Source organism: Triplophysa dalaica, chromosome 21 (genome assembly GCF_015846415.1).
Source record: "Triplophysa dalaica isolate WHDGS20190420 chromosome 21, ASM1584641v1, whole genome shotgun sequence".
NCBI classification, from domain to species: domain Eukaryota; kingdom Metazoa; phylum Chordata; class Actinopteri; order Cypriniformes; family Nemacheilidae; genus Triplophysa; species Triplophysa dalaica.
This window is the reverse complement of record NC_079562.1, coordinates 18,322,056-18,345,897: the sequence shown is the minus strand read 5'-3', so window position 1 is coordinate 18,345,897 and position 23,842 is coordinate 18,322,056. Positions and strand designations below refer to the sequence as shown.

The following is a 23,842-nucleotide window of genomic DNA, read 5'->3' as shown; positions in this document are numbered from 1 at the left end:
CATAATAATGTTTATAGGAAGAGGCATTCATAAAATGGGCCAAATTAAGTTTAGCTTTGCCAGGTTATTTACATCTTTTTAAATTTTGTTATGTGGTTTGTCTCTTTCAGGTCCTCATAACCGCGTGTCAAGGTGTCCTCCTAATGAACATCAGTGTCTGGGTTCAGATGTGTGTATTCACATGAGCAAACTGTGTAATGGTGTTCCAGACTGCTCTGACGGAGGAGAAGAGGGTCCACACTGCAGAGGTATTCACTACAACTACTTTATATGAGCAGAATAAAGTTCAATACAGTGATTTTTTGATTCAGCATTTTACAGTATGCAGATTTTGTTATGTATATATGATTTTACTTACTTTACACCTTAAACGTTATGACACATATGTTTTGCTACATGAAATATATTATTTAAAACTGTATAATATATACCGTTTATGTATATATAATAATGTGGTCATTAATAAGTAGTGACTTTGACAATGTTATGTGGAGGATCCTGAAAAACAGAATTATTCATTTTGAAACTATCAGCTTTAGCAGCTAAATTGCAGGAGTTTAAATGGGGTCAGATTAGACTGTTTTAAAGGTACAGTTTGTAGAAATTTTCGCTAGAGGGCGCACGTTCAAAACAACAACAATCGCGTAGCTTGATGACGCTGTGTAGAAGCGTGGGATGATGGGATAGGTTGTCTTCAACTCCACCGCTGATGGTACAGCTGATACATCAATCAGACGGGAACGAGAAATCATGTTAGCGGAATAGGTAAAGTAATAAAGTTTTATAAATGTTGCGTATGATGAAATCAGTTTGTTTCTTTATAATGAATTAGACCATAGTAATCTATTTGATTTGTAAGGTTTAAAACTAAATTGTTAATCATAGATGTTACAGTAATTGTCCAATTCGATTGTGTGATAACACTGTGTTAAGTGTTCAAATCATTCATAGGATAAGTCGTTTTGAACGTAACCACATCATTTGCAATAATGCTAGACGGATCGACGGTACAAAAAACTTGCGCATTTATCTACGACAGTGTCACGCGGTTGCTACGTCAGTTAAGGTGGTAACAAAGGGTAACGCGGATATGACACCATTAACAGGCGACTAAACGGCCCCGGTCCACTGTTTATAATGGTGATTTTCTCAGGATGAGAAAATATATAATTCAGCTGAAAAAATATATAACATTGGCCTAGTGGTTTTTGGATATTTTACTGCAAAATTCTTACAAACTGTCCCTTTAACTAATTTATGCAAAATATTCTGGGACCTGTGAAAGACTTTCCTTATGCTATTTATGTTTGTATTGGTAGTTCTTGCGTTGGTTGGAAAGCATTCAAGTTTTCATATTTTGTGGGTACAGAGACTGCTTTAGTCTTGTCTAATGGGTCTTTTCAAATGCAGTTATCCTGGATTCACCGTGAATCTGTTTCAGATTAACACAAACACACACACTCTAGTATATTCAGGAAACTCTGTGGTTGGGGGGCGACCTTCAATGAGGTGACACAAACCCGTCTGGACATGTACACACAGTTGAGGTGATAGAGGTAGTTGGGGTTATTAAGGACATGAAACCAGAACAACCCACAGTAACCTGAAATGATAATAAACTAAATAAAGAGACTAATAGAATATTCCAGGTAATATACAATTTAAAGGAATAGTTCATCAGGAAATTGACATTTCATTTAATCTCCCTCATGGTACTCCAAACAATGTTTTCAAGAATGTACCGACTGCTTAACTGATAATAAAAGTGTCAAGACTAGATCAGTGCTTCTCAACAGGGGGTCCGTGGTCCACAAGGGGGCCCCAGCTGACTTCCAAGGGGCCAGATATAATTTTTCCAGTTAAAATCAAGCTCTGAAATATTATATTGGTTAGATATTTTATGGTTTTGTAAGCGGGAGGGGGGCCTTGAATATTGGTTAATACAGTTGGGTCCTTGGAGTTAAAAAAGGTTGAGAACCCCTCACTGTAATTTTTTTTTTACAGATTTTCCACACATTTTTTTAAGATCGTAGTGTTTTTTTACAGGTTGGTATGTATTTTTTAAATTAATTTACGTTAAAGAAAAAGACAGCAAATTTACAAGAAAAAACAGGGCGAAAATGTAATTTTACAGGAAAAAAGTTATTTTACAGTTTATTTCTGGCGCCCCAGCTGCCAGAAAACTTCTGTGTGGTAACACGCTATAATAACTTTCATTAAATAATTAATCATTGACAAACATTATATAATGTTTATCCGATCACTAGTTATATTCAAATAGCTAGAATCGTAAATTAATGTGTTTGTTAATATTTACTAATAAGTTTATTAAACATTACCTTATGATAAACAGATCATTATTTTATGTAAATGAAAATGCTTACTTTCAGTCATTTAACTTTCAGTTCATATGATAATGCACTTCTTGAAAACCTACAAATGATTTTAACAGATGTTATACAATGATTGAAAGCATGTCTTATTGTACAACACTTTGCTGCTATTGAGTATGATATGGCTAAGGTTAGGACAGGTTTAGTAGTGTATGTTAAAGGGTTGGTTAAAGGGTCAACCGTGTACATGGGTCACTTTGATGGCTATGATTTGCTTACTGATGATAACGCCTGTTGTTTCACTTTGATTTGATAAATGAAGTATTCTCTTTAAATGTTGATTTCTCTGGTTGATATATGATTCAAGGAATATTCTAATTGAACCCAATTGCTATTGTAAATCTCGAGACAAAACATGCCTTGCACACAAATGACAATGAGTGTTTTCTCTTCAGCAAGCATTACATGTAACTAACCACACTTTAAACAAATGTCGTAAAAGTCCAATGCCCATAAAAGTACTAAATGATTAGTTAACATTTATAAACATTCACAAAAATTAATTACAGTCCATTTTAGAGTAATTCATAATAAATTATTTTTAAGATGTGTAAATAGGGTAAATTCAGGTAATTTGGGACACATATTTACAATCAAGATGACTACTCATAAAGTTACTAATGGTAAATAAACGTTTCTAAGCATTTACAATTGACAAATAGTTTCTACTTTAGATTAAGTACTGCAAAAAAAAAACATCAACAAATAATGATTTGCTTAAATTTCCAAACAAAGCCTTCACAATAAACAAAGAACAAACATATTACCTTTACAGACTGTGATTATGAATTAATGAAGAATATGTTAAATTAATAGTTGTTTTTGACGTAATTGTGACGTACTTATAATTACCAAATAAGTGTTTTACAACATTTGTAAAATATTTTTTTAGTACATATAAAGAACATATAAAATAAACGTTCATTGTTGCTTTCTGTTCAAATCTTTTGTAGACAACCTAGGCTCTCTGAGTTAATTGAATATCTTGGGTCTTATTTATTTTCTGAATGGATGTGACGTCTAATGATTTTCAATGTTGCCGCTGCCGACAATATCACCTCCTCCAGCTCATCCACAGGTGTGTTAGAGAAGATAAATGTGCTGTGGCTGAAATATTGATCAAATCATGAAATGTACACAAACATAAAAAATTCACGGTGTTTCCAATGAGTGAGCAGAGGGTTTAGTGTCCAACCATACACATGATCTGAAAAGTCAATGCGGCAAAACGTTTTGTATTTGATCTTTTGAAACCTTTGCATTTTTTTTTACTTTGTGAAGAATTTAAGGAGGCTTTGCAATATACAACGGATGGTTTACTCTAACTGCATTTTCTGTCTAAGAATCACATTCATGACCAGAAAACATGTTACTAGCTCCTCTGTAAGACTTCATGTATGAGGACAAGAATGTGTAGATTAGATTAGATTCAACTTTATTGTCATTACACATATACAGGTACAGTGTAACGAAATGTAGTTTAGGTCTAACCAGAAGTGCAATTAGCAAGTGCTGATATACAGTGTGAATAAATACAGAATACAATATTAGGAAAATAATTTACGTTGGGCATGTACTATGAAAATATGACAATCGGTATGTACTATGAACAATATATACAGAAGGCTATATACTGTGAACATTAATGTACAGGAGGTTATGAACAGATAACAATATAGACTATACAATAGTGCAAGTGACTTGAGTGTGCATTAGTTACAGACATTAGCTATTAAAGTTACAGTGCAGTAGATGAGTTAATGTGGTTATTAAAGGTACGGTGCAATACATGAGTAGATGCAGATATACAGTTACAGTGCAGTAGATGAGTTAATGCAGTTATTAAAGTTACAGTGCAGTAGATGAGTTAATGTGGTTATTAAAGGTACGGTGCAATACATGAGTAGATGCAGATATACAGTCACAGTGCAGTAGATGAGTTAATGCAGTTATTGAAGTTATAGTGCAATAGATGAGTAGATGCAGTTAGTTATGCGATAGATGCAATAATGCAATAGATGAGTTACAGTGCAGTAGGTGAGTTAGTGCAGTTATTAAAGTTACAGTGCAGTAGATGAGTTAATGCAGTTATTAAGGTTACAGTGAAGTAGATGAGTTAATGCAGTTATGAAAGTTACAGTGCAGTAGATGAGTTAATGCAGTTATGAGAGTAGTCCATTAGTGCAAATGAGCATTCAGTGTAATGTTCCTGGTGTGCAAGTGAGCAGTATAGAGTGCAAATGATGCTGTGTGTGTGTAAACAGTCCGGTAGAGCAGATACATGAAGTACTGGTGTGTACAGTTCCGTCATGCATGGCAGCCCTGTAGTGCAATGTAAACATTGTAATAGCAGCATTAAGTTAAAGTTATGAGGGTAGTGAAATCAGTGGGGAGCAGAGTTCAATAATGAAACAGCTCTGGGAAAAAAGCTGTTTCCTAGTCTGCTGGTTCTTGCCCGGAGGCACCTGAAGCGCCTACCGGAAGGCAGGAGAGTAAACAGTCTATGAGCGGGGTGAGAGGAGTCCTTCAGAATGCTGCGAGCTCGACGCAGACAGCGTTTCTTCTGGATGTCCTCAATGGAAGGGAGTGTAGTTCCTGTGATGCGCTGGGCTGTTTTCACCACCCGCTGCAGTGCCTTGCGCTCAGCAACAGAACAGTTCCCGTACCAGACTGTGACACAGTTGGTCAGGATGCTCTCTATCGTGCAGCGATAGAAGTTCACCAGGATAGTTGAAGACAGTTGGTTCTTCTTCAGTGTCCTCAGAAAGAAGAGACGCTGGTGAGCCTTCTTGACCAGGCATGAGGTGTTGGTGGTCCAGGACAGGTCCTCCGAAATGTGGGTCCCCAGGAACTTAAAACTGGAAACACGTTCAACAGCCGTCCCGTTAATGTGGATGGGGTCGTGTGTGCCTCCTTTCGCCTTCCTGAAGTCCACGATGATCTCCTTTGTCTTTGAAGTGTTAAGGAGCAGGTTGTTGTTTGAGCACCATGTGGCCAGGTGCCGTACCTTCTCCCTGTGAGCAGTCTCATCGTTGTTGCTGATGAGACCAATCACTGTTGTATCGTCTGCAAACTTGATGAGGGAGTTAGATCCATTCACAGGCCTGCAGTCGAGTGTGAAAAGGGAGTAGAGAAAGGGGCTCAGTACGCAGCCCTGTGGTACACCAGTGTTGAGGGTTGTTGTGGTGGAGCAGATGTTGCCTAGCCTAACAAGCTGAGGCCTGTTCGTCAGGAAATCCATAATCCAGTTGCAGGTTGTATTGTTAATGCCTAGGTTTCCAAGTTTGATGATTAGCTTGGAAGGGATGACGGTATTGAATGCAGAGCTGAAGTCTACAAACAGCATGCGTGCATAAGTGTCCTTATTATCCAGATGTGTGAGCACGGAGTGCAGCGCCATGGACACTGCATCATCTGTGCTCCTATTGCTACGGTAGGCAAATTGGTATGGGTCCAGTGTGGATGGTAAAGAGTCTTTTAGGTGTGACAGGACCAGCCGCTCAAAGCACTAATCTTTAAATCCACAGTATGTTACAGGAAGACTTAACCAAAGTATCTAAAAACATGATTATTTATTTTTATTCAGATATTTATTCAGATGTCAACTGGTTTGAATTTTACAATCTTAATATCTAAAGAGCCATATTTGTTCATATTAGTTAGCTACTTTTATAACATTTGCTAACAATAAACAGTGGCATTTGAAGTACAAGTAACCTACTGTCAAGAAATCAGAATAAATCTAAATGGTTTAAAAAAGCAAAATGTTTTAAGTCTAGACATCAAGAGTAATTTCAGAACAGATAAAAGGCCCTTCCGAAACTCTTGCTACAAAGAAAGAAATACAATTCTTCAATGTGGTATAGTATGGTATACTGTAGCATTATCATTTGTTTTGATTGTAATTACTGGAATAGATAAACATGTTTTTTTGACGGGGGTGCCACAATATAGGGTGTCTAATGGGATGTGAGTGCTAAATATACATTCTTACTTCAGCATATAAAATTTGAAGGAAAAGCAAAATCCCTGTCAAATTACTTTTTCTTCACAATCCTCTTATGGATTAGTAAAGAAGAATTTACAGCACATGCTCAACTGTGATACACACCTGCAGCACACACAAATCTGTAACAAGACAGAGTTTAAGAGATTTTGTGACTTTACTGACGAAACCACTAAGGCTGTCTAATCTTTTTGCGTACATCATGATGACTCCTGGGAGCTGTTAGAGAGCTCACATTTGTGGCATCGGCTGAGCTCTGCGACATGCAATGTGGTTGTGCTTTTGTTGTTAATATAACCTGTTTTTCATTTCAGTCACTTAGTGATTTGTCAAATCTATGCGACAGAAAAAAGACCTTTTGCTGTTTGTTTATGTATATTCTTCTGGAATAAAGGATTAATGTACTACGATATACTACATTCAAACTTCCCGTCAAGAAAATATCTTCATGGTTTTGACATCACATCCCTGAGCTCATCCCCATTTAAATGTCTTTGACCCACATGAACTTAAGTCCATGATATCCAAAGGAATATTGTGATGTAAAATCACTGGTGCAAGAAACCTCCACTAACATAATAAGTCGATTTCAGAGTAATAACAAATCAAATACAAAAGTATAAAAAATCCCCTCTTTACAAAATGCTTTAACTTAGATGCTGACTATAGTGCATACTCTGAAGCTTTGCAAATCTAGTGTTTGATCATACATTTTAGTGCAGAAAAACTGGACTTTAGAGACTACTTTTATAGTAGTGGGTGACTGTTTAACTGTTATAGTCTTGATAAAGTGTCCGTGGATGGGAAGTGTGAGTGGTCGGTATGTAATGGATTGTGTTGTGGAGTTTGACCTCTCAATGTCCTCTGGTTTGATGTCTACAGAAGGCGCGCTCAACTGTACTCTCGCTGGTTGCCAAGACAACTGTGCTGTGACCCGCACCGGCTCCATGTGTTACTGCAAGAGCGGATATGAGATCGGCCAAGATGGGAAAACATGTAAAGGTCAGTTACGCATGCACAATTTCACATTGACAAGAGTTCAAACATACTTTGTGAATGCAATGTCAAATCCTGCACTGTGTCTGTGATCAGACTTTGACGAGTGTACGATATACGGCACCTGCAGTCAGACGTGCACAAACACAGACGGCTCATACGCCTGCTCCTGTGTGGAAGGTTATCTAGTTCAACCCGACAATCGCTCCTGCAAAGCCAAGAATGGTAAGATTCGCAGATGATGTTTTAGGTCACAGTTCTGATGCATTTGTTTCATTTGTAATGAAAGGTTCAGTTGTTGTTATTGTTGAGATTTACAGCTGTTTCTGTGTCTGTAGTGCCTGTGGACCGTCTGCCTGTGCTAGTCATCGCAAACTCTCAGAACATACAGATCACGTCGCTGAGTGGATCCAGCAGCCCATCACTCTACATAACCACAAAACAGACCACGGCCATGGACTTCCTGTACGTACAGGAAACGGTGTGTTGGATCAATGTTGGCGACGCACCCGCGGGAACACATCTGAAGTGTGCCAAGATAACCGGACTCAAGAGCTTCACAGAGGAGAGGACCATCAACATCTCTCTCAGCTTACACCGTGAGTCACATAAAAGATGCATTTTCTCACTAAGATCTTAGATTAGTTTGGCAAATAATAGAGGATTGTCAGGTTGGACATGTGATGTTAAAATGAAGCAGTCTTTACTGGCTCGCACTTACAGAAAATAAACATACATTTCACACGTGTACAACATGTGGATAATGTGCAAAAAAATGTGTATATAACATGTGAAAACCAATGGGATGACATGTGCTTCATGTGGTGTCATGTGAAGAACATGTTATCACATCTGGAGACATATCACCACATGTTGCACATGTTGTCCCATGGGTTTCACATGGGATTCACACCAAAATGTACCAAAAACACACATTTCTGCTATGAATCATCCTATAAAAAATCTAGTTTGACCGAAAGCAAGATTCCATGCAAGTTTTCTGAATGTGAATGAGGACAGAATGCTGCCAAGCTTGTAAAACTATGAATTTTATGCAGTGTTATTCAGTGAATTAACTTTTCAGAACTTTTGCTCATTATGTGCTGCTCTGGCAGACAGATTCATTGAATTGCCGGGACTCCAAATGCACAATAAGATTCATCTGGTATTTCCCCTGTGAAACCAAGAGATGAGGAGAGAGAAGTATTTTACAGGAGACTCACTCGTCCTGATCCGCTAGCTCTCAGCATGAGTGAACTGATTTCAAGGGAGCAGCAGTCAGTGTGCATCGTATTCATAGCCAATAGTGTCATTTACGCTCAAGAACATTACACTTTCATTTGAAAAGCTCACCGCTGAACTGTCAAGAAAGCATATTTTTTCACATGAGGTTCATACTTCAATATATACAGTACAGGATGGATAATGTATTTCTATTCCGTAGTAACCCTTAAGCGTAAAATTGTTCAATCCCTGTTGCTATAAGTTTATACAAATACAATGAGTATAGCTGTTTGTCTGTCGCATGTTGTTGCAAAATTCAATGTAGAATGTAGACTGTCAGTTATTAGATTTCATTTCAGTTAGCTGTCTTTAGGTTTGGGTGGTTGCTTTTTAATAAATGTAATGTTTTTAGATATTCTTTTTTTTTAAATGTAGATAAGTATAAGAATAAATAAGAATAAATGTTTAATTAAAAAATAAAAAATAAATAAATGTAATGTGCCTTGGAATGCATTGCATTCTTATAGTTAAAGCATATTCATAAAAAAAGTCATAAAAAACATATTTACATCAGATGCACATATTTTGAAATATGTTTAATCAGCACACTTTATTTATGTTCAAATTGCCCAATTTATGTTTGTTAAGCAAACATGATTTTTACATGTAAATGTTTCATAACATGTATTTAAGGTGGAGCGAAGTTTTTTGGATGATCTATTGACAGTAATGCGATATAATACAGCACAACTATAATCTACTATATACAGACCTTACACAATGAAGTTTGTATTACCTAAGAATGAGCTATTTCAATCTACATACACCATGGTCTCCTTACATGGAATTCGTCATGTTGTTTCTACAGTGGCCCTAAACTGACAAACTGGTCGACAGAGCGTGTTTGTAAATACGTTATCTTCTTCTGCAAAGAATTGAAAATGCAATAACATCTTAGTCAGCCAATGTAGAGCTTCGAAAGGACCGGGGAGAGGGGTGGAGTGAGCCTCTGGTTGCAATTCGCAACCTCACCACTAGATGCCACAAAATTTCAAACACTGGACCTTTAAAGTGTTCAACTCCATTTTCTCAAATTATATATAATATTAATCTTTTTCAAGAAGATTTTAAGTTAACAGAGCTCAGAAATTCAAGTTTAAAAATGTACATTTATCTCCCACAGCTGTAGCAATAAAGGCACTACTGGTTCTGGTTACCACAAAACAAAACAATACAAACTCTGCTCGAAACAAACTCAAGTTTTTCTCATTACTGAAAAAAAAAAGAAGAAGCTTGAAAGGGATAAGTTGGATGACTAAACATAAAAAAAAATCATGTGCATTAACTTGTTCAAGTAAATTGGACAAGTAGCAAAATTCATTTTTTTAGTGGTACGAGAATACACAGTGCTGCATTTACATAAAAAATAAATATTGTATTCCTGTAGCTGTAGAGCATTCCATTAGCAGCACAAAAGTAAGCTGCTTCGGATAATGCAAAATATATAAATGTAGGCATAAATGTAAATATAAGGGATTTTACAGATGTAAAAGAAGTGCAGATGTGCCATAATGTGCATAATTTTGCAGTTTTCTTTCATTATTGTGGTGGTAACAAATATCCGTTCTCAAACGGGTGAAGGAGTGACCTTTACACCGTGCCCCAACCAATGTCATTCAATGGGTCTGTACCTCATGAATAATAATCATCAAACATGGATATGGATAGAATTCATGTTTATGACTTTAAACCCAATATTACGTACAATAATAGATTGGCATGTGATATGATGTTTGTTTTTGTTCGAAAATCCTCTGTCCTGTATAGAAAATTATTTTTACTTTGGTTTTGCTTCGTTATTTTCCAGCGTTTCGCAAGTTTGTAAGGACTTCTTACACACAGACACACACACACACACACACAGTAACAGGTCACAGGGTTGACTGCAGCATGCCCTCACTAGGAAGTGATAAAGAGATCAATGACTTCCTGTTGCAGGTTATTGAGTTCCTGCCTCTAGAGTTAAGGATATAGCTGCCTACTGCATCTGTATGAATAACAAGAGAAAGAGATGGAAAAAGAAAAGAAATACATTTAAAGCAGCATGTTTAGACATGTGTATATGTAATAGTTTTGAACATTTATCACAGCTTTGCAAAAGAAGTGGAGGTCTTGCAGTCAAAACCCTTCTTACAGAAAGAGTGAATACCTCCTATATACTTCAATAGTGTCATTAAAGTGATTTGGTATTTTCATAGCAGAGCCTTACTCAATGTAGACATCACATTTTTCCACATAGTTTTTCAGAACACTTTCAAATAGCATTCCTTTGCAGAAAGCTCATAGTTGTGTGAAGTGAACCTGCGTTCAGATGTCTGTGAGCTGCTGGGTGTGTTGTGGCCGTCTTTGGAAAGGTCACACAGGAAATGTGTTTGCTGTGATTCATGACCTCAGCTTGACACACAGATGAGACCACCAGATGTTTTCTTCCCTTTTTACTTTACTTCCTTTCCGTTTTTAACCCTTTGATAAAGTAGCGCGTATACTGAAATGAGTATAATTTTTTTATAATTTTACTTATTGTTTTCAAATGGTATTGATTTCAATGTAGTTGTAAGCATCCTTTTTAATGTACATATTAGAAACAGATGAAATTCCAGAAATCTTCCAATTCTTACAGATCTCTTTTCATGGATTTAAATGTAATATTTTCTTAAGACACATTTGTTTTAATAGTATCTGAAAGTTTACTAAAACAAGCCATTAGTTACAGCACTAAAAGTGCTCTTGGCTTTCTAAATCAATCACACGGATACAGTATGCATATTCAGTATTATGGAGGACAAAAAATGATTTAAGTAAATAAATAAATAACTGAATAAATACATGTGTAAATGTAAAAATAAATAAATTAAGAAATGTAGTAACACATAAATACAGGCAAAAATTTATATATAAATACATGTATAAATAATTAAATGGATCAATAAATTCATGAGTAAATAAATGTGTCAAAAATATATATTTTGTAGCATTTTTGTATTACTACATTTATTTCTACATTTATTTATGAATTTCTACATTATTTATTTCCGTATTTCTGTTATTATCTTAATAAGGAAGGCGGTCCTTCTCAGTGCAGGACAGGTACAGGCTTAACTTGATGTGGTGCCAAGTGCAGGGCAGGAAGTGTTTCTGCAGTACTGTACATAGGAATTACACAAGCTCAAAATGTGTCTTTTGTATTGTTTATGGTTGAAAAAGAAAAAGAAACAGAAATAAATGTAGTATTACAAAAATGGTACAACATGTATATTTTTGACAGATTTATTTATTTCTGCATTTATTTATTTAATTATGCATGCCTGTATTTATATATTTATTTATGCATGTATTTTTTATTCATTGGTTCATTTCTGCATATATGCATCTATTTATTTATTCACATATTAATTTATTCTTAAGTATTTTTCATCCTCCACACAGCATGTAAAACACTCTTCTGGAGGTTTTTATTCATCTTATATCCATATGTGTCTGTGTTTTTATAAGCGTGTTTTATGAGTGGTTTGCGTAGGTCGCCTGAGTTTGCTGCAGCATATTTATTTTCTGTTTTGTGGGACATTTTCCAGACATTGTGGTTGACATGAGCCGAGTTAACTGTAACCCCATCCCTCCAGCAGTCTGCAGTCTGACAGTTTGATCATGTGACTTTGCCAAAAAAGTCTTGTTGAGATGGCATCTTTACATGTCCGCTCTGCATTCATTTTGATAGGGCACACGTGGCCGGCCTGCTCATATATTTTTTCCTGCCGTAGCCACACCACTTCCCGACCGCTACTGTCTTTAACCCAGACATAAAACCTGTGCCGCAATCAGAGCGATAGGCCAGGATAATCGTGTGGTTCAAATCTGATATGACAGCCAAGATATGTTATAAATCCTTGTGTTTGCTGTAATAAAGTTTCTTAATCCTATAAGGGAAAATGTTATTTATCATGTGTTTAATTGAGTTGTGGTTTTCCAGTAAAGGGATTTGGTGTCTCTGATGGTAAATAGTATACTGTTAAGAGAGGATGTGTGATGAAGTAATTTGGGTTCAAGCAGAAGGGAGTGGTTCTCTGACGTGTGGTCTGCTTGGTACAGAAGTTTCCGGAAAGCCTCTTAAACCATCATGTGCTGGAATCGGCTCACGCTCCAGTGCGGCAGAAACACATTCAATCTATTGTTTTGATTTAATCTCTATTAAACCTGTCATTTTCTGTGGCTATTCTCGCTCGACTTGGCCTGTCTCTACCAAGAACATCTTAAAGATTTTCTTTCTTGCCTTTTTAATTACAATGTAAACTTTTTTGCACCCTTCTGCTCCAGTTCTCTGATTTCTTGGAGTTTTCCCTTTGTTTGTGTTGTGTTTTTGAACTGACAATAGGTGGGTCTTACATTGACATATAGTAATGCAAAGGCAAAATCCACCCTCGATTAGGAGGGATATATTTAGCTTTAAATCTTATATTGTTGACAGTTAGAAAAAAAAAATGAATTTGAGGACATGCTTCTCTTCCACTCAGGACTTGAGATTTTTAAATATGTGGCAAAATGTAACAGTCACAAGAGGAATTCTGAATTATGTTTCTGTAATAAAACCCCTTAATGTTTAATTAATAAATTAATGTATATAATTTAAAAGCATAATTTGGGTGCAGCTGATTACTATTATCGAAAGTCTAAAATGCAAATATGTCATGGAAATGCATAACCATTTAAATAGAATTGTACAATTATGTCTGTATATTATAAGAAACAAACCCATCTTTAAACCTTAACCATCATTTGTGTGACAGCAGATCATATGAAAATGACCAAACAAAATCATATGTTATGATATATTCGTAATGCAGTTACAAATTGCCCACAGGAAAATCATACCGAAAAGTAAATGTATTCTAAAAAATTGAACTCATATTGTAGCAGTTTGATGATTTCATTCCATCTACCAGTTCCTTAACCATTTGCAGAAGTGAAATTTCGGTATTAAGAGTCCTGGTTAAAATACAAAAATTCTGTTGTGAAGTATTTTCGTTTGAGGTTGTTTCAGGGGTTCTTAAGAGCAACAGTGTTTGTTTTTCTAATAGCTGAAGGGGAGGTTGTGTCACACATGGAATTTTTGACCCTCCTTCCACAATTTTACAAGGAAAAACAATTCGCTTTAAGCCAGGTTTCTCAGCCTGTTGATTCTGATGGGTTTATCTGTGGTGTTCTTTCTGTGTTCAGATGGCAGCTGGTCAAGGCTCTCTGGAATGATCTATTCGTCTTCCTCAACCTTCATTTGAACACTTCAATTCAATTCAATTTATTTATATAGCACTTTTCACAATGTGCATTGTTTCAAAGCAGCTTAACAGGAGCAAATAAGAAAAACAGAAAAACACAGAAAGGTAAAACAAAGCATAGTGCATGGTATTTATAGAACAAGCAAGATCATTCTAATAAATAATATCTGATAAATAAATGATTAAATAATGCAGTCCCCCGGTGAGCAAGCCAACACTGCCCTGCTGGAACACTTGCTCTTTTCTTTTCTGTATGTGTTTTGATCTGTTTTTTCATGACTGGCTTTCAGTCCGCGCAGCTGGAAAAGTTTAGGCAGCACTGGGCTCTAAAATAAACAACACCTTTGGGGATACAGCCCTTGATTCCGGTAAACGCCTGGCCCTTGCACAATGGCCAACTTTCCTTTGTAGAAACCAGAGAGGCTAACTCTCTTTTTACTGTCTCTACCTCTCACTCGTCCATCTCTCCATCTGTCTGGAGTTTCCTCAACTATCTCACACTATTTTAGAAAGCAGTTTTTGCATGTGGCACATTTTACAGCCACTTGGTGGCTTTTATTCACTGACTGTGCCTACTCGCAGATTTTAGCAGCTTTTACAAAAAGCACGTTTTATTATTTAGTTCACATCTAAATAGAGTTAAGGATTAATTTTATGAACAAAATGTGCTTACATTTTTCCTTATAGTGTAGTCAGCACTGAATATGTAAAGATCTCGAATGAACAGTTCTTGAACTATTGTTTCTGTAATTCTTCTAATAAATGAGGAATAATTTTATAGTTCTTAAACTCTTACTGTATAGACAACAATTGGGTCTAGTTTTTTTTTCAAATAATAACTGTAGGAGGAGACTCCATTACATCTCCTACTAGTCACGTTTTCCTGAAGGGTTACAGTATACAGTACTGTCTTCTATAAAATTGCCAAACATTTTATATTCAAAGAAACCATTTGCCAGACCTCTGTGAAAACATGAATGTCTGAAGTTAAAGACAAGAGGTTTTAGACCCATCGAGACGTTTTAACATTTTATGGTTAGGAGGTGTATTGGAGGTGTGGTGGATTGGGGGGGTGTTTGTGGTAGGCCAAAACCTGCGGTTAGCCACAGCAACTGCAGCTGTTAAAACAACCTTCTTTATAAATGGTGTAACACGTGTCCAGAAAGTCTCCTGACTAAGCTGTTTTTCAGAGAAAGCCTGAAATAAAAAGGGAAAACATGAACGTAGGACCATGGTGGTATTATTAGCACTATAATAAAACACAAATACACTCGCACATACACTTGACTTATTTAGGTAGTGGTGTATTTATAGAGAATAAATCATAATGTTTTATGTCCGCATGACTTCTTGTTTTTAGCAATAATACTCATAGATGTATGTAGATCACCTCTATCACTTTTACTTGGCCAGTCCACTGTCAAGCTTCTCAAAGGACAAACTAAGACCATAAACATGGAAGAGATTATCCAGTCAAACATAAGTGGATCTTATACATTTTATAATGTTTTTCTGGCTGTTTGCCTCTTACTTTGACGTTTCACTGCTATTTCTCTCCTCTTTTTGTTGAACACAGATGTGGAGCAGATGGCTATTGATTGGCTAACGGGAAACTTCTACTTTGTGGACGATGTGGATGATCGAATCTTTGTATGTGATAAAGATGGTGCCACATGTGTTACACTGCTGGATCAGGAGCTCTATAACCCTAAAGGAATAGCTCTGGACCCCACCATGGGGTAGGAATATGGTCGAAACACACAACATGCATTCATATATACAACAACAACAAATAACACACATAACAGGCATTAAGTAAGGGATAATGGAAACGTCTTGGTTACGGATGTTACCTCAGTTCCCTGATGGAGGGAACGAGACGTTGTGTCGAACCGACAGATGGGGTTCGCCCTTGAGAACCTATCACTTCGACTTGTTTAGAAAAAGGCCAATGAAATAACATGCCGGATCCCCCCCCGATATTCGGGTATAAAAGGGAGTCCATTCACCTTAGTTCTGAGGAGCCTGAGAGGACGTGTTTGTGGCAGGAAGGACACAACGTCTCGTTCCCTCCATCAGGGAACTGAGGTTACATCCGTAACATCCGTAACCAAGACATTCCCTTTCTGTCGGTCTCTCAACGTTGTGTCGTGGACATCCACTTCTTCCTGAGCTTGTTCCCGGAGGAGGGAGCTGCAAGGAATCGTCGGTTGTCGTAAGATGTCATTAAGTCACTCCCCGATGCTGCAAGGGACATCTCATCATCAATCACCGTTTCCGATACGTTGGTGAGAAACGAGATGGTGGGACCGTCTCTTAGAGCACGAGAGCAGACGAGACGAGGTGCACTTGAGGCAGCCATCGTGTCCGTTCACACTCCTCGATGAGTGCGTTGCACCCATGAGAACAGCGGGACATGCCAAGCTGGAGAAATTTGCTCTTTTAGAGAAAAACTCGAACACTTCTGGAACTGCCGAGATGCCCAGGGGAAGTCGCCGCAGGAAGGGACAGTCCGCTGTATCACGTCGTGAGATCCAGCAGTAATTCGGCGTAGAGTTGAAGTCTCGAAGTTGATCATGTGTGAAGGCTCCGAAGAACAAAAGGTGAATGAATGCAGCACGCCATCTCCGTTTTATACCTGGATATCTGAGGGCGGAGTCTGGCATGCAAATTTCATTCGCCAATTTCATTGGCCTTTTTCTAAACAAGTCGAAGTGATAGATTCTCAAGGGCGAACCCCATCTCTCAGTTTGTCACAACGTCGAGAGACCGACAGAAAGGGAACTAGTTTTCCTCATGGAAGGTCTGCATTTCTTATAAGGTAATAAAAACTTGTAATTTGGTTTAAATAATTGTAAGTGTAATCTCGTATGTTTTTAATTGGACATATTTACATTTCATTGATGTGTCATATTAAACGGCACTGGTCAAGACATCTTAAAGTACCCAGATTACCCTATGTTTTGCTTTATTTGTGTGGTTTTTTCACGGGGAAAGAAAATAACTCTGAATGTTGTGACTAGCAAATCAGAATAAAGTATTACAGAGTCCCGTGTAATATTATACCCTAAAAATGCAGGGCGGTTTTCTGTCACGGTTTGACAAGGGAGAGAACCCAAATGCAAGGCAGACACAGGTGGTGAAGGTAGGGGTGAACAAGGATTTATTAAACAAAGACAAAAAGGCAAAACAAAGACCCACGATGGGGTAAAACAGTAACAAACAACAATAACAAGATACAGCACAAGGACTCACTAAACACTAGACTAACAAACACTTGATAAAGACTAAACTGACAACTTACTTGGACTCAGGGTAGATAACACGACAAGCACAAGACACGGGCAAGGCACAAGACACGGGCAAGGCACAAGACACGGGCAAGGCACAAGACACGGGCAAGGCACAAGACACGGGCAAGGCACAGCGAAACAGCATAGACTACATACAGGGTATCATATACAATGAACGAGCACAGGACAATGAACACGAGGATGTTGATGTAGATTATTTCTGATAACAAGCAAAGAATCTCGGAACCATGCTTGGCTAAAATTGTCTCTCCAATATTTAGAATTTAAACTGCGATACCAATCCCATCCCCATGTTAATCTCCCATATGATTTCTTTAAATGCATCAAAACTACAGGACCCATTCAACAAATTTTGATTTAATAAAATGAACATACCACAAAATGTATCAAATCATTTATTTAATACAATGATTATTCGGCAAAAAAAATATAGGAATTCATATTTACATAAATTAAACAAAACATAAATAGTTATATTATACGACACTACCCAACACAGACCAGAAGTTAACTGGGGGTCAGCCGTGTGCGCGTCTGATTAAATGGTCTACATGCTGTTTAAGTGGCTACATACTGTGCATTTACAATATCTTATTCTTACTTCACACAGAAAGGTTTTCTTCACGGACTATGGGCAGATCCCAAAGGTGGAACGCTGTGACATGGATGGGCAGAACCGGACAAAACTTGTGGACAGTAAAATTGTTTTTCCCCATGGCATCACACTTGACCTGGTCAGCAGGCTGGTTTACTGGGCTGATGCCTATCTGGACTACATCGAAGTAGTGGATTATGAGGGCAAGAACAGACACACTATCATTCAAGGTCTACTGGTAAGGATCTCAGGGCAAAAGTCAAGAAACTGAAACATGTTGTGTTAAAGGGACAGGTCATTCAACCAAACGTGAGAATATAAATGTTTGTATAAATTTCTTTATTTGGTTGAACACAGAGAAAGACATTTGGACGAATGCTTGTAACCAAACAGTTCTTGGACCTCATTGATTACTATAGTAAGAAAAATGTCAATAGTTATCAAAAGTGCTCCAGAACTTATTGCTGTCCTGCAATCTTCAAAAGATATTTTGTGTCATTTTTCTTACTATGGGAGTCAATGGGGTCCAAGAACTGTTTGGCAAGCATTCCCCCAAATATCTTTCTCTTGTGTCCATCAGAACAAAAAAATGTATACAGATTTGGAATAACTTGAAGATGAATAAATGATGACATTATTCTTATTTTTGCGTGAACTTTCCCTTTAAGCAATGGTGTAGTTCGGGACAGCTTTTTTTCTGGAAGATAACATGACCTTTTTTAAGTGAAAAGCTTTATTATAGCTTAAGTAACTAACAGACAATGATCTCAGACACCATGGTGACACACTTTCCCACCACCCATTCCTAATTCTGTCCATCAAACATCATTTCACCAGCTGGACACACTAAATCCAATGAGATGTAGGACTGTCTTGGGTATCGAGCTGTGTAATGTGTTCAATGGGATAAATGCTTTTGGTAGATGGAATAGACAGCTGGGTTTCATTAGAGCTATTGAGTCATCCAACTAAAGCTGTTTTTCTGTAAACATATTAGTCTCTGCTTGAGTTATGGCTATCATTTAGCTACCCGGCCCAAAGGCAGACCCCTGTGTTTATGTACAGTATCTCAGTCAGTTATATAACTACATAGATGGAAATCCTGTGTGTTCTTTCTTGTTATCCCAATAGATTGAGCATCTTTACGGCCTCACCGTGTTTGAGAACTATCTGTATGCCACAAATTCAGACAATGCCAACATGCAGCCAAAAACCAGCGTGATACGTGTGAATCGCTTTAACAGTTCAGACTATCAGGTGGTCACCCGTGTGGACAAGGGCGGAGCTCTGCATGTGTACCACCAGAGACGTCAGCCACCTGGTATTAAAACCATTTATTGCTCGAATTGAAAATTGTTCATGTGAAATCAGTACGCTTAAGTCAAGCTTCACATAATCTCAGAATGATCTTCTGCTGTTTTCTGCAGTACGGAGTCACGCCTGTGAGCCGGATCAGTTTGGAAAAGCTGGAGGGTGTTCAGACATCTGTCTTCTGGGTAACAGCCACAAGAGCCGGACATGTCGCTGTCGCTCTGGATTCAGTCTGGGCAGCGATGGCAAATCGTGCAAAAGTGAGCGACGTCACAGCCATTCAGCTTCTTCACTGACCAATCCACTAGTTGATGAATTAGTTTTGTTAACCCATTACAATTAAACCATTTACTAAACTTCTATTTTTCATTTGCCTTTTGTCTAAACTTGCTTAAACTCAGATATCAAAACTGACCCCAGCTCTTTAAAGGGATAGTTCACACAAAATGAAAAATGTCTTTATTTACTCATACGTGTTATTTTTAACTATTTGTTAAACCCCCTATGGCTTTCTTTGTTCTTGAAATCAAAGCTGAGTTTTTTTATTGTTGTTGGGCTACAGTGGGTGTGGATGGTGACTGCCTCTTAGAGGAGTACACGCCATTGTTTGAGCATTGATTTAATTCCAGTTATTTTATAGACTTTTTTTCTTACTCTTCTTCTTATTTTTTGGGCACATTATTAAATAAAGTTTTGTTTTTGTCAACTTTAATCTAAATGTACTGTTATAACTTCGTTCATCTCTAAAACCACTTTTTGTTGGGCTAATCCTACTTATGTTTTTTGGAGATGTTTTTTCAGTGCACAATTCTAAATACAGTTCTTAAGATAAAAAACATTTTTCTAACTAAATATAATAATTTATTCCTTTTCTTCGAAGCGACTATATTTGATTTGAAAATGTTTATATATATATATATATATATATATATATATATATAAATAAACTTTTTGTAAATATTAGTATAAATGACGCTCACCCGGTATATGTTCATATCAATTCCCCAGAGCCGGAGCATGAGTTATTCCTGGTGTATGGGAAGGGTCGTCCTGGTGTTATCCGAGGGATGGACATCAAACCTAAAGTTCAGGATGAATACATGATCCCAATTGAAAACCTGATGAACCCTCGAGCTCTGGATTTCCACGCTCAGAGTAGCTTCATCTACTTTGCTGATGCCACCAGTTACCTGATTGGACGGCAGAAGATCGATGGCACAGAGAGAGACGTCATCCTTAAAGAAGGTTCAGAAGTGTTCCGTTTTCTGTGAGTCATGCTGTTTGTGCTTTTATGATGCATGATGCTCTGTTTTGTATCGTTCTTCAGGTATTCACACTGTTGAGGGTATCGCTGTAGACTGGATGGCCAATAATCTTTACTGGACAGATGATGGTCCTAAGAAAACTATCAGTGTTGCTCGTTTGGAGAAAGCTTCTCAGACCAGAAAGACTCTTATTGAGGGCAAGATGACCCATCCCAGAGCTATCGTGGTGGACCCTCGGCATGGGTGAGCTCTACTGTAAATCTTCAGAGTTTGAGGTTTTGCATGTATATTCAGAAAGAAAGAAAAAATTCTTCTTTATGAATGGAACATTGCAACGTTTGTTTTACATAGTTTATCTGTCCTTTATTTTTCTTTATCTGATACCTCTTTATGTAATTCACTTCATATATCCTGATTATCATTACTCAAAACAGAAACTTCCTTTCTTCCTTCAATTGCAGCTTTCATGCCAACTTTAATGGGTTTTTGAATGGCTTTGAAGTCCCAGTGAAATAAAAAATTGCAATTCTTATTTTTTCATGAAATATTGCGGCGTTTATTGTAAATAGTTTATCAATGTGGGTCATTCTCTTTTAAAGTTTGTGTGCCCTCACGATCTTTAGTTAAAATCTGAAAATGCACTTCAGTCCTGTAATAACTATCCATCTTAAAGGCGCAGTTTTTGATTTACAGCGGCTTCTAGCGTTGTATTATAGATTTGCAACGAATCTTTCAGTCCAAACACGACGGTGGCCACCACAGTACAAAAAGATGTTGTCGGCTGCGACGCATATGTTCTCATGTTAATGCAGGGAAGAGATCAAGTGGGCATTAGAAAACTATAGAAAGATTGATGTCTTATTTATTACATAAAATAAAAGGTCTGTTGAATTTAAATATTAAAAGAAGGATAAAAGTCAGGCAGGAGCTAGGACCTGCGTTAATATTATAAAGACTTTCCAACAGAGATGCGTTAGGACCCACGGTACTAAGGCTTTTAGCAGAGATACTCATAGATATAAATGGAGAAACTTTCCAGCAGAGATAAGTTGAAACATCCAACTTGGTTGAAACAGTTCACCATGTTGTTCTACAGTGGCCCTAAACAGACAAACTGCTCTTCAGAGCGCGTTTTGTAATTACGTTATCTACTTTGGCGAAGAAACGAGAACGTAAGATCTTGTTCTATCAGCCACCGTAATGCTTCAAAAGAGAGGAATGAGCGGCGCATGTGTGTGTGTGTGTGGGTGGGTGTCTGATACAGATTACAGTGGAATGAGGTCTGTGTATCATTTTTCTATTATAAAGTTATTATTAAAACCAAATTCCTGTCAAGACAATTAGTTCTGACCATTACTATAACGCCATCCTTATAGGTATAGTTCACCAACATAATTTTTATACACCATCATGTCATTCAAAACCCATTCAAAAGTTTGAGAAATGTCTTTGTGGTGTAAATGTGGGACAAGTATTGTTTGCTTACTAACATCCGAATTTGTGATCTGCAGACCAGAGGACAAAACGTCATGCAGGTTTGGAATGACAAACCTGAGTAACAGATTTTTTGGTAGACTATCCCCTTAAGAATGTTTCTAACCCCAGCACTCAGCCTTATTTTATTATTATCTCTAAACTTAATCTTTAAATCCCAAAATCTGATGATAGGAATGTTGGATTACATTTTTGTTTTAGGTCCAACAAGTTGTTCATCCAGAAACATATCATGTTATTTAGTGAAAAAACACACAAACAAGAACATGGAGCAGAACTAAATGGTCCTTAAAATGAACTAGTAACGAGTCACAAAACAGTAAAAGTGATGCCTTTCACCAAGTACTGCAGGCTATACCATAACACAGAGAACCAGTCAGAACTAACACAATCATAAACAACATGTTCGCTCTTTCCAGCTGGATGTACTGGACTGACTGGGAAGAGGACCCAAAGGAGAGCAAGAGGGGGAAGATCGAGAGTGCGTGGATGGACGGCACCAATCGAAAAGTTTTGATATCACATAAGACAGTTCTGTGGCCCAACGGCTTGAGTCTGGACATCCCTCAGGGGATCCTCTACTGGGTGGACGCTTATTACGATCGAATTGACATGATCTACCTCAACAACACCAGTGAACGCAAGGTGACCCTGTAATGCATAGATATTTACAATGTGTGGTTTTAAATGAAGCTTTCGAGTGTTGATCATATTAATATTGTTTTCTTTTTGTGTAGACGGTTTATGATGGACCGGAGCTCAGCCACGCCTTTGGCCTGTGCCATTACAAAAACTTCCTGTTCTGGAACGAGTACCGAAGTGGCAGCATATATAAACTTGACCAGATCACCAAAACAGTCACCCTGCTACGCAATGAGCGGCCACCCATTTTTGAAATTCGCATGTATGATCCTCAGCAGCAACTAGGTATTCTTTTCTGTAGATCTGTATATTTTGCCCTTCTATCTGTTAGCACTAATAGATAAAAAGGCAAGGTAAATCATCATTACACACAATCTTACAGTTTTGCCAGAGTAATTATTACATTTAATTTGTTTAGATTTTTTTTAAACACCTAAGCTACAATAATGCTGCTTGGCAAACAAAAATGGATTTCAAAATTCGCCGTTTTCTTTTTGTTGTTGTTAAAATAGTAAAAAATTGATTTTTACCTTAACAGTAAGCTTACCAAAATACTGTATCATGACATTTTTGTCTGGAAATGTCAATTAAAAAAATGTCATTTGACTTTAATTAAGGAACCTGCAGTTTTATGTTTCACAAACAGATGGCGATAGAGAAACAAAAGTTATGAATGGTAAAAAGCTTGGAATAAAATGAAGGTGGAAAAGTAAGAAAACGAAAGGAAATGGCTTAACCATAAAATTTGACAACAATAAATTAGAATCACCAAAAGAGATGATGAAAAGTCATGGAAAGTGCCAAAGTAAAAAGTAAAATAACAATTAAATGAAATATTACAGAGCAGACTTAAGGCAGTTGTAGTTGCCTGTGTATGAGATGTCATTCACATGTGTGTTGTTTACAGGCAGTAATACATGTCGAGCGAATAACGGTGGCTGCAGCAGTTTATGTTTGGCCACACCCACTGGCAGGTCATGTGCCTGCGCTGAGGACCAATTACTGGACCCCTCAGACAATACTAGCTGTAAAGGTAACACACATATGCATAAATATGATTTTAAACTAATTGACAGCTTTGTTTTAAATGTAATGCAACAGAGTAACTAAAGATGTCATTCATATAATGTCGCTTTTGTCATTTGTGTCTGACAAGAAAAGATGGTCCTCTCACAGATGTGCTTCTTGCTATGAGGACATATTTGAATAGATATGTTTATAGATATACCCTTTGCAGTTTTAACTATAGGTAACTCTGTATTTAAGAGTGCA

General features: G+C 37.3%; 1 protein-coding gene across 1 annotated transcript in view; it reads left to right on the top strand.

Annotated features, from left to right (window-relative positions):
* Nucleotides 1-23,842, top strand: part of lrp1aa (low density lipoprotein receptor-related protein 1Aa) — a 131,742-nt gene that overhangs the window by 29,316 nt on the left and 78,584 nt on the right. Inside the window, exons 3-15 of the mRNA XM_056735396.1 lie at nucleotides 111-248; nucleotides 7,282-7,401; nucleotides 7,492-7,620; nucleotides 7,734-7,994; nucleotides 15,526-15,688; nucleotides 17,874-18,096; nucleotides 18,990-19,179; nucleotides 19,286-19,429; nucleotides 20,178-20,414; nucleotides 20,497-20,677; nucleotides 22,348-22,573; nucleotides 22,666-22,855; nucleotides 23,478-23,603. Coding sequence (XP_056591374.1) covers nucleotides 111-248; nucleotides 7,282-7,401; nucleotides 7,492-7,620; nucleotides 7,734-7,994; nucleotides 15,526-15,688; nucleotides 17,874-18,096; nucleotides 18,990-19,179; nucleotides 19,286-19,429; nucleotides 20,178-20,414; nucleotides 20,497-20,677; nucleotides 22,348-22,573; nucleotides 22,666-22,855; nucleotides 23,478-23,603 — 2,328 coding nt within the window. The remainder of the gene's footprint in view (nucleotides 1-110; nucleotides 249-7,281; nucleotides 7,402-7,491; nucleotides 7,621-7,733; nucleotides 7,995-15,525; nucleotides 15,689-17,873; nucleotides 18,097-18,989; nucleotides 19,180-19,285; nucleotides 19,430-20,177; nucleotides 20,415-20,496; nucleotides 20,678-22,347; nucleotides 22,574-22,665; nucleotides 22,856-23,477; nucleotides 23,604-23,842) is intronic.